This window comes from Brienomyrus brachyistius, chromosome 7 (assembly GCF_023856365.1).
Source record: "Brienomyrus brachyistius isolate T26 chromosome 7, BBRACH_0.4, whole genome shotgun sequence".
NCBI classification, from domain to species: Eukaryota; Metazoa; Chordata; class Actinopteri; order Osteoglossiformes; family Mormyridae; genus Brienomyrus; species Brienomyrus brachyistius.
The window spans coordinates 22905678-22916075 of NC_064539.1; the positions used below are offsets into that span (position 1 = coordinate 22905678).

General features: G+C 45.7%; 1 protein-coding gene across 1 annotated transcript; it reads left to right on the top strand.

The window, feature by feature from the left end:
- The first annotated feature begins 4782 nt into the window (after positions 1-4782).
- si:busm1-57f23.1 (uncharacterized protein LOC368621 homolog) lies at positions 4783-7983 on the top strand. The gene is made up of 5 exons (XM_049021442.1): positions 4783-4866; positions 5991-6203; positions 6603-6754; positions 6871-6972; positions 7218-7983. Exons 2-5 carry the CDS (start codon positions 6101-6103, stop codon positions 7314-7316), a joined length of 456 nt encoding a protein of 151 aa, XP_048877399.1. The 5' UTR covers positions 4783-4866; positions 5991-6100; the 3' UTR covers positions 7317-7983.
- Positions 7984-10398: the final 2415 nt, after the last annotated feature.

The following is a 10398-nucleotide window of genomic DNA, read 5'->3' on the forward strand; positions in this document are numbered from 1 at the left end:
TTACCTGGCCGCAGACTCCGCTGCCATGCCCGTATCCTGTTCCGAGAAGCTGCTGATTACAGGATGCAGACCGATCTCCTCCACAGCCATTCTTCCCGGGAGCTCCTCGCTGGTCCAGCGGAATGAAGATGTGGGCCCGACTGCACCGCCGTCCTGGACTATTGGATATTTTCTAATAACCTGGAAGACCTGTTTAACCGCAGCATATTACATGAAACCGGCCCGAAATGTATTAATTGAACTTAGTATCTCACTGAACTGCCAATATATAGTATCCGAACCGAACTTAAGGGTTTTCCCAAACAGTCCATGGGCTGTACTAGTGGGGAAGCGATTACTTTTTCGCGAGCGGCGCCAAGAAAGAGAAGTGTTTGCTGCTTATTAAGTGGCTGTGAGGCCACTTATCTTTCCCATCGACGGCGGAAACTTCCTCTTTTGGAGGGAAAATGACAGCAAAGCGGGCAGGAGAGATTTCTGTTGCATGGGGGCGGGATTGAGGTTTCTTAGTAGTAATTATACTACGTGAAAAAACACATGACCTGCCGTCACACAATACGGCGACTTTTCAGAACTAATAGTGAGGAGATGAAGTCCATATATCTGGCCATTACTCGTCCAGCATCAGGATGTTCCTGTCACAGAGAGTGACACATGACTTTCTGGTAATCATAAAAACATCTGTGCTGTTTCTGATTACAGTTCCAACGGTTCTGTTCATCCAGGGCTCTCATTCTACCGGAGAACAGGAACAAGATCATGAGAAAGCCCACAAATAGTGTCTGCATGCATTTCACATGCAGGGAGCTGCCGACCGCAATTAATTTAGATCATATTTGGATTCTGCTGCCTCAGAATTGTCTTTTGCACGCGTGACAATACATAGCTTCTCGTGGTTATGCTTCACTCCATCTTGGCAGGTGTCGTGTCACTCCTCCGCATCAGTATCATGCACGTAAAAAGCTGCGCATATTGACCATATTGCGCCAGGTCATACAGAATTCCTTCTCTACTTGAGAACACAGGAGATCTGCATACCATAACACTACTGGTTCTTGTGGTTACAGAAAACACGTGTCGTCCATGCCGTCTTCCACTCGGCATTTCCTGAACCTTAACGTATGTCGCAACGCGCTGGTGTCATCCCATAAAGTTCTAAATTCAATTTGGCTGTTATAGCACGTGGTCAAGCCCTTTACTCTATATAAACAAAAAAAGCTAATTTTTTAAATGCTACCGGGCTACTCAACCATGTCACTGGTATCTGAGTTCATAAGAGCGTACATCGCGTAGAAGTTTGGACATTCTTCGGGAAGGTAGAGAATTCTTAAACACCTTATAATTCAGGCGGCCGTGGTCACCGGCGTGCACGCCCACCCCTCCCATGACGCTGGATAGGCGCTGTTCGAGGAGACGGCCAATGGCATTCAGGTGTAGGCGGGACTTTCTCTGACTGATATGCGCATCCCACCAAACAGTATCTACTCCATGTAGGCGCATAAATCCTTGGAGTAGACGGTCATTTGAGCATTTACTTTATCCATTTATTATTATTATTATTATTATTATTATTATTATTATTATTATAAACAACAATTCTAATAGCAATAATAATTATTATTCCTGATATAACAACAATAATAATAATTATTATTTCAAGAATTCCTGACCGATGACCAGCGTTAACCGTTTTGTCACGTTTTTTTGTCATGACGTACATTTTTCCTGTGTCATTGCTGTCTGAATCTGCATTGCGTCTGTATGCTGCTTCTGTTTTGATAGACCTAAATTGTGATATCTTTGAAACGTTACTTGTAATAAATGTAATTCGACACGTCTTAAAGTCTGAAGTGCTTAAATATATGCTGGTCTAGCAGCATTAACAATGCTCCATCTACCAAATAAACAGAGACTGCGGCGCCTGCAGCATTTTATCTTGGGGTACCCGACTCCCCCGTCCATCTAATAATTACAGTATTTTTTTTTTCGAGCGGTGGGGGGAGAGGTCCGCCTATGAATATTTCCCATGAGCCTACATCCTACAGTATTCCCATACCCATAACCTGTTCCCGTACACTAGGTTAAGCTGGCACAAATATATTGTCCTTCTGAGTTACACGTACACCGCAAAACTTTTTTTCACTTTAAACTCCCCTTTGAGGCCTCTGGTACACATTGTGTGCACTTACGATTTATCAATATTTCCAGTATGCAGCACACGCTTCCAACCAATAGATGGCGCTATGGACTGCTACACACTAGTACGGATAGGATTAATAGTAGAAAGGGGACGAGAACTGAGCGAGTGTTCATTACATGGCTCACAACAATTTATTTCACGGGCCTTACGTCTGTAGGACCACACTAAGCCACACCGACACTCTGTAGTTGGGCCTGTTTTCACTAAATCACCATTTTCACTAAGGACAGCCCCACGAGGAAGTTTCCCAATCAGACGACAGTGTCATGTGTGCCATACAAACAGAAGGATGACAAGGTAGCTAACGAGGTCTGCTGGCAGCTCCAGTAGGGTTACCAAGGGTTACCATTGGTCAGACGAAAAAGATGTTCATTTGCTCATGTCACTCATTGACATCACAAGGAATACGCATATCATTTAATTTTTAAAGCAGACTTGTGCACCAGCCTTGTAAATGCTGTGTGATGATACTAAGTGGCTGCCGTATATTGAAAATTGGTGCCTTCTCTCTCACTTGATACTCCACTGTAGCATGCAACCCTGGGTCATACAGGTTGCAGTAATAAACCTGGACTGACCACCGATATTTGACAAACCACCCGGATGCCCGGACGGAGCCCAAAAAGAGTGACGTGTCCAGATAAACCCGGACATATGGGTTTATCTAGCCTGGTGGTTCCTTCCCACAGTCTGACCACCTGTGCAACAGTGAATCGCTGTGGTTAGGTCGTGTTTGACTGATCTACTTTGAGGAAGGTACCAGAGAAACTGATCACAAAAAGGTCTATGTTCTGATCTACTTAGATTTACAGAAGCCCTTTGATGTTGTCCCCCACAACCAGCTCCTATTTAAGCTCAAAGCAGTAGGGATTTCAGTAACTGTAGCAGCTTGGATTGAAAACTGGTTAACAGACAGGAAGCAGCAAGTAGTTATTGGAGGCACATTGTGGGCCTTTGTTCATAGTGGGGTACCGCAGGGTTCAATTTTAGGACCACTGTTATTCCTAATTTACTTTAACGATATTGACAACAATGTATGCAGTATACTGACTAAATGTGCAGACAACACAGAGGTGGGTGGTGTAGCAGATACTGAACTAGCAGCACAGAGGCTACAATGGGATCTTTATTGAATTAGTGACTGGGCTGATACCAGGCAGATGAAATTTAATGTAGATAAATGTAAGATCAGGCGGCATGGTGGTGTAGTGGTTAGCACTGCTGCCTCACACCTCTGGGACCCGGGTTCGAGTCTCTGCCTGGGTCACATGTGTGCGGAGTTTGCATGTTCGCCCCATGTCGTCGTGGGGTTTCCTCCGGGTACTCCGGTTTCCCCCCACAGTCCAAAGACATGCTGAGGCTAATTGGGGTTACTAAATTGCCCATAGGTGTGCATGCGTGAGTGAATGGTGTATGAGTATGCCCTGCGATGGGCTGGCCCCCCATCCTGGGTTGTTCCCTGCCTCATGCCCATTGCTTCCGGGATAGGCTCCGGACCCCCCGCGACCCAGTAGGATAAGCGGTTTGGAAAATTGATGGATGGATAAATGTAAGATAATCCATGCAGGGAGCAGAAATATAAAGTACAGATATTTTATGGGTTCCACTGAAATAAAGGTTGCTGATTATCATAAAGACCTTGGTGTGTATGTTGATGCCAGTGTGGGGAAGTAATTATAAAGACCAATAGGATGTTGGGTATCTAGGTGTGTGGAGTTTAAGTCAAGCTCGACCTCGGTCAGGAGTATTGCCACACCAATGGGGCTTGCCATACAACTTCATCATAGATTTGGTTCAAAATTGATGCTCAACAAGTCACACCAGCTGGGATACACTGAGTCTTACTCGGAGACACAATCCTACAAATACTGCTTCCTTAATGCTGTGGATATCATAAAGCAGGCAAATCTACCTGTCATTGCAAGGTTGGGTGGATTTCACCTGCTGAAGTCTTATCTTGGATCAATGAGTAACATCATGGAGGATTCTGGACTTCTAGAGGTGATCCCATTGATCTATCCTGGAAGTACGACAGCCAACCACATCATGGATGGAGCATGTTTTGACATCCTCATCGATGCAGTCATCTATCAGCACATCATGAAACATGCCTTCACTGAGGAGGAGTGTGGTGACATGACCTTCATGGAGAAGGTGGCTGATGGGAAGATGGGAGCCAGACCTACAGACTACACACCTTTACAGACACAGTAGCGGCAGTGTTGAGCTGAGGTTTGAAGAAACCTTCAAACAACTCACAGGAGGAAGAACACCTGCACTCTGGGTGCAGTACCACCACATGGTAGATGTGATCAAGGTCTTTATCAGAACTGAGTGACTTGCAGGCTGCCTGTTTTGTTTTGTTTTTTTTAGTTTTTTCCCTAGTGTTTATTAGTTATCATTGCTTCCCTGCTTGTGCTCTGTTTTATGTTCTGCTTGTACTGGTCCTTTTCCCTGTCTTGGTCATTGTTAGTGTTGGGTTAGAACTGAACAGTTGTAGGTCTAAGTTTGTCACCACCGTCGAGAACTACATTTCCCATAATGCACCAGCAAAATGGCTGCTGATCACAAATGAAAACACCTGAGCAGGAATGGTAGCTCAGTCTTCAAGCAAGCCAAGGAACATCACAGCAAGCTCTACTCAAGAGTTTACTCCAAAGACACCAATGGTTGGTAAATGTTATTAGGTTATATTAGTTAAAAAGTTAACTGAAGAGTCAAAAGACTAAAAGGAAAAAGCTTGTAGACGTTTGATTGTCTTTATTACATTTGATGTTTAACTGTTCTGTTGTTTGAAGCGAGCATTTAATGAAATTTATTATTTGATTTAACTTAATTCACTAGATTAATTTGATTAATTCATTTGAAATACTTACAATGGTTCATTTGTTTACCTTAATTTAATTAATGCAATCTAAAAAGCTCATGTATTGTTTGAACATCTTACAAAATGACATGGTGAACCTCTGTATCTGTGCTTTGTAGGTTATCAACCTGACGGTTCAAACATTGATTGATTGATTGATTAACTTGAAACCAACAAGTCTAAGTTTGTAAATAAAACTTAATGAAAGGTGACTCAAGAGTTGTCCCGGAGTGTCCTTTTGGAGTGGAACTAGAGTGGAACTTAACAGTTAGAGTTCCCTTATCCAGTGCTCATTTATTCTAGCTCATTATACCTGTTGCCTTGCTTTGTTTGGTTGTTTTTGAATATTCACACCTGACCTTTGTATCAGTGTGTATTTAAGTGCCCGCCTTAGTTCATTTCCACAGTCAGTCCTTGTGATTTGTTCTGCGAGTGTTACGCTGCCTGTCTCTCTAGTTATAGTTTCTGTATTTCCGGTTTGCATGTGGGGGTTGATTTATGGTTCTTTTTTTCTCCTTATTTTTGACCTCTTGTGGTCTTTCTTGTTTTTTTTTTTTTTTTTTTTTTGGTATTTGTTCCCAGTGCGTTTGGTTAGTTTTGTTCTTAAACCCTTCTGTCTTGGAGTTGCCAACGGATCGTCACTTCATTCTGCCTGCACCAAGTTCATAACAATGAGTGCTCTCCTGCCCTGCTACCCCTCTGCTTTCGGGGGTGGGGGGCACTGTGAATATCTCATAACAAAAGCCTCCCTGATAGTTGTGGTATACAGACGTGCCTGTTTGGCTTTGGCCGCCAGGGTACTGCACTCCTGACTGCCCTTGACACATACAGTATGGCATCACGGCCGTGCAGAGATGCAGTTCATTCCAGGGCCGGGCTGGGCTAAATGCCATGACAAATCTGGGCAGTTGACTCACTTGCCTGCAGACCTGCTTCAGGGGGCATGTCCCACCCACCGCCCTCAAGCCACACCCCTTGAGGGGGCGGATCCTGCAACTCCCCCAGATGCCCCAGAGCCTGAGTCTCATTCATTCCAGATGAGCTGTTTCCTGACGCAGTCAACCATGGCTCTCCTTGCCATTCTGGTCCTCTCGCTGCTGTCGGCCAAACTCGAAGCGATTGAGGAAGAAATCATACCAAGTGAGTAGCGGCACATCCTGCCTTCTTGGGCTGCCGGCCGTCCAGCCTTCCCTCATCTGTGCCATTGTTTAGCATAAAGTCTCTTACCTCTGTGTATCCTGGCCATCAGTGAATAGGTTTCCAGGGCTATTTTTAGGGATGACTCGGATGCTTAGGAGAAGTAAGTAGCGGGAACTCGGCTTCTCTGCGACGGCTGTCTTTTTGGCTGCTGTTAAATCTCGCCGAGTGCCGAAGTGTCTGTGTCCCTGTTTCCGTGCCGTTCCATGGCTTCTGTGCACTTTTTTTTATTGAGCTTGGCCGCCCAGAAAACAAACACACACGCGGGAAAAGCACAGGTCTGTAACGGGTTAGCATGAGTTTGAAGAAAAACAGCAGGGGGCGTTTTTCTCTCGTTTCCAGGCCACACCCACCATCTGGGCGCACCGGTCAGCATACCGCCCCAGTCCTCTGAGGTCCAGGTGGCAGCCCGGTTAGCCACGGAGAAGTTCAGCTCCAAATCAAGGTCTAAGATGCTCTTCCGGCTGTTGGATGTGACGTCGGCGGAGAGGCAGGTAAGGCCACTGGGACACTGAGCTTGCACCAAAGTATAAATACCTCCATGCTGACTTTCAGCCTGTTGTCCTGCGCTGTTTCCTCACGCTTTGATGTCACTGTGCCCGTTCCCTAGGTGACGAACATCATCACATACAAGATATGGGCCACCATCGGAAAAACCAAATGCCCGAAATCCACAGACGCCGACCTGGAATCTTGCGTGCTGGGAAAAAGGGTAATTTAAAAAAACACCCCATAGTATCTATATCCCATGCCAGATAATTAAGTAAGGGCAGCCACAACATGTGGTTGCACATGGAGTCATGCCGGTCAGTGAGTGCTGCTATACAGGCGCTCTCCCCCAGCTGCACCCTGTCCCACACACTCCCCTAGCCACACACACACAGACCCCTGGCCAGATAATACACACACACCTGCTTCCCTGGTCAGCAGCTCTCCTAATTTGTCTCTCTTTTCCAGCGCCTCTCTTGCACATTTGAGGTGACCTACGATCCTCGTACTGAGCAGCGGAAGGTCCCCGTTTCTGACTGCAAAAAGACCTCCGCAGTAGCTCACTGAGTCCCACGGCGCCTCCTGCTGGATGTCTTGCAGCATTGCGAAAACAGACATGTTTCTTCACAAAGTCTAGACGTTTCAGGGAGGCAGCGCTTTTTAATTTTACTTTTTAATTTTAGCAGCCATGCTCACCAGCATTTGGGGGTGGGTGGGATTTTCTGATGATCGATATGCATGTCCAGCAAAGGAGACCCTGAGTAGGTGGGTAAATCCTTGCACATGAGTCATTATTCTTATGGGAGTAAGCAATCTGAGCATTTAGTTTAAGCATTTTATAAGAACAACACCAGCAATGACAACGACAATAATATTACTATTAATATTACTATATACGTGAAGTCATCAGCCAAAGACCAAAGCCGAAGACACAACCATTTTATCACATTTTGATTGGCCTTATACCTGTTGCTTGTGTCATTGCTGTCTGAATCCGCATTTTGTCTGTATGTTACTTCTGTCTTGATAATCTTAATTTTGAAATCTTTCAAATGCTGCTTATAATATGGCATGCAACATGTCTTAACGTTTAAAGTGCTTTAATATGCTGGTCTAGGAACAAGAATGTTTTCCACCAGCCCGATAAATCAGAGACCAACCGGGGCATTACTACCATCTACATGAATCTGTATGAAAATGGAAATTAAACTCCTACTTGGGGGGCTCTGGCACACTGTCTGCACTGATGATTGTCCTCTATTGGCAACATGTAGTGATGCTTGTGTTGTGTGTGGCTGCATACACCTCTGCACACTGGGATGAAGAGGATAAGCTGTGCATAGGTCGCAAAGACTGAAGTGCCCATTACGTGGCTCACAAGTTTGTTTATTTCCTAACACTGTAGTTGGGCCTGTTTTCAGTTCAGCACCATTTTCACTAAGAGCCCCACGATGGAGTTTCCTGGGCTGACAATGTCACATGTTCCATACCACTGTTACGCATCTCACATGCCCCAAGACCTGGAATATGACCTGAGGGATGGCAGGGTGACCAGCGAGGTCTCCTGGCAGCATCACGGCCAGGGATATCCTCCCGCGGTCTGACCGCGTGTGGTTTAGTGAATCGCCATGGTTACATGTGTTGTGAGTGCTCCCCTGCCTCTTGGGCTCTATATTGCTTGGACAGTTTTGGAAGACAGATGGATGAGCGAATCGCTTTAAACGAGTGGGCAACCGATGACATTGGCGCTCTCCTTAAGAGCGAACACGTTGAATATACGGCAGCCTTTTGTCCAAGTTCTTCCTGGAACCGTGAGTATCTCACCTACAGCCTGTTGGCTTTGGCTTCCAGGGTACTGCCCGCCTACATGCCTGCCTACCTGCCCTCAACACACAGCTGGCATCAGAGTTGGGCAGGACAGGAGCGCCACTAAACACCATGACTCATTGAGACAGCTGAGTCACATATTCGAGAACCAGTTTAGCTAAGGGGGCATATCTCACCCACCGCCCTCAAACCACACCCCTTGTTTTGACCGATTCTGCGGCTCCCCCAGATGCTCCAAGGCTTGGATCTGATTCATTTCAAATGACCTGTTTACTGCTGCAGTTAACTGTGGTTCTCTGGGGCGTTCTGCTCCTCTCGCTGCTGTTGGCCACACGCCTCGAAGTGATTGAGGAAGAAATCATTTCGCTGAGTGAGTAGCACCACACCCTGTCTTCTTGGACGACCAGACGTCCAGCCTTCCTTTCACTTCTCTGCACCTTTTCCTAGAGTAGCGCTCCTGTTATCCTGACCATCGGTGAATAGACTTCCAAGATGATTTTTAGGGATGGCCTGAGAGCTTGGACAGGGCTAGATCATGGTCCTGTGAGGCCACTGGGCACCTGCATTTTGCCCCCCCCCATGACAGCAGGGGAGGGGGAGTTCAGGGCACATATCATGTAAAGGGTCTGGATTCTGCTCCTCTATCAAAGCTATTTAGCTAACTTGCTATGCTTGTCAGGTACAGAACTAGCTAACAAGTTACTGAGCTAGCATTATTATCCAGTATTTCTGACACAGGGAGGTAATTTTACTTAAAGAATTATTTGGATTAACAATGAAACTACTGCAACACAGCATGCAGACATCTTGTTTTTTAGCAGTAATGACTGTCTAGCTGGGATGATGACCAACGTACTGTAACTAACATTACATTTCATGGTTACACTAGAGCCAAGGGATTTAAATCATCCTTCCATCCATTTTCCAAACCGCTTATCCTACTGGGTCGCGGGGGGTCCGGAGCCTATCCCGGAAGCAATGGGCACGAGGCAGGAAACAACCCAGGATGGGGGCCAGCCCATCACAGGATTTAAATCATTGTTATTTATATTTTTACTAGCTTGCTATGTTTTGACTTGTCAGGACTTGAAATAGCTAACCTTATCTATCAAGTTAGCTAGTTAGCATTATTGGCCTGTGTCTAAGTAACAGAGGGAGGTAATTTTGCTAAGAATTAATGCCTTGGATACAAACGTAAAAATAATGCACGTTTTTGAATGACCACACAAAGCAGTGTAGTAGCAGTTGTGATGTAAGCCGCATAATGTTATTCAAGGGTCACTGTTATTCTGAATTCACACTCTTGTGAAAGTATGTTGTAAAATGCCAACCAACATATTGAGGATGGGGGCCAGAGACCGTGATATTAATTTTGCACCACTGTGGAGATGCTCAGCACATAACTATATGTCTGAAGTGAATGTTGCACTGTAAACTTGCACTGTGTGCATGAAGGATCACAGCATGTACCAAGTGCCCTGGGTGGTCAGCTAGCAGAACTTATGCCGGGGGGCCCAGGGCCCTCGTGGTTAACTTGTGCTGCATATGTCAAGATGCCCCGGTGGCCAACTCTTGCTCTTTACGCAGAGGGTCCGGGTGATGAACTCGCATTGTATATGGGGGTCATAGTCTTTAGCTTGCGCTACAAATGTTGCGATTAGCGGCCTTTAGTGCTCCAATGTGCCGGGACACTCAGAGTGACTGACCAACGATTATGACTTTTGTCTGTTAAGTAGGCTTAGGCTACACACAAAGCAAGACAAAAGAAGGATGTTTGCTTTGGCTTTCTGTTCAGCCTTCTAGCCTGTTGTAGACAAAAAAA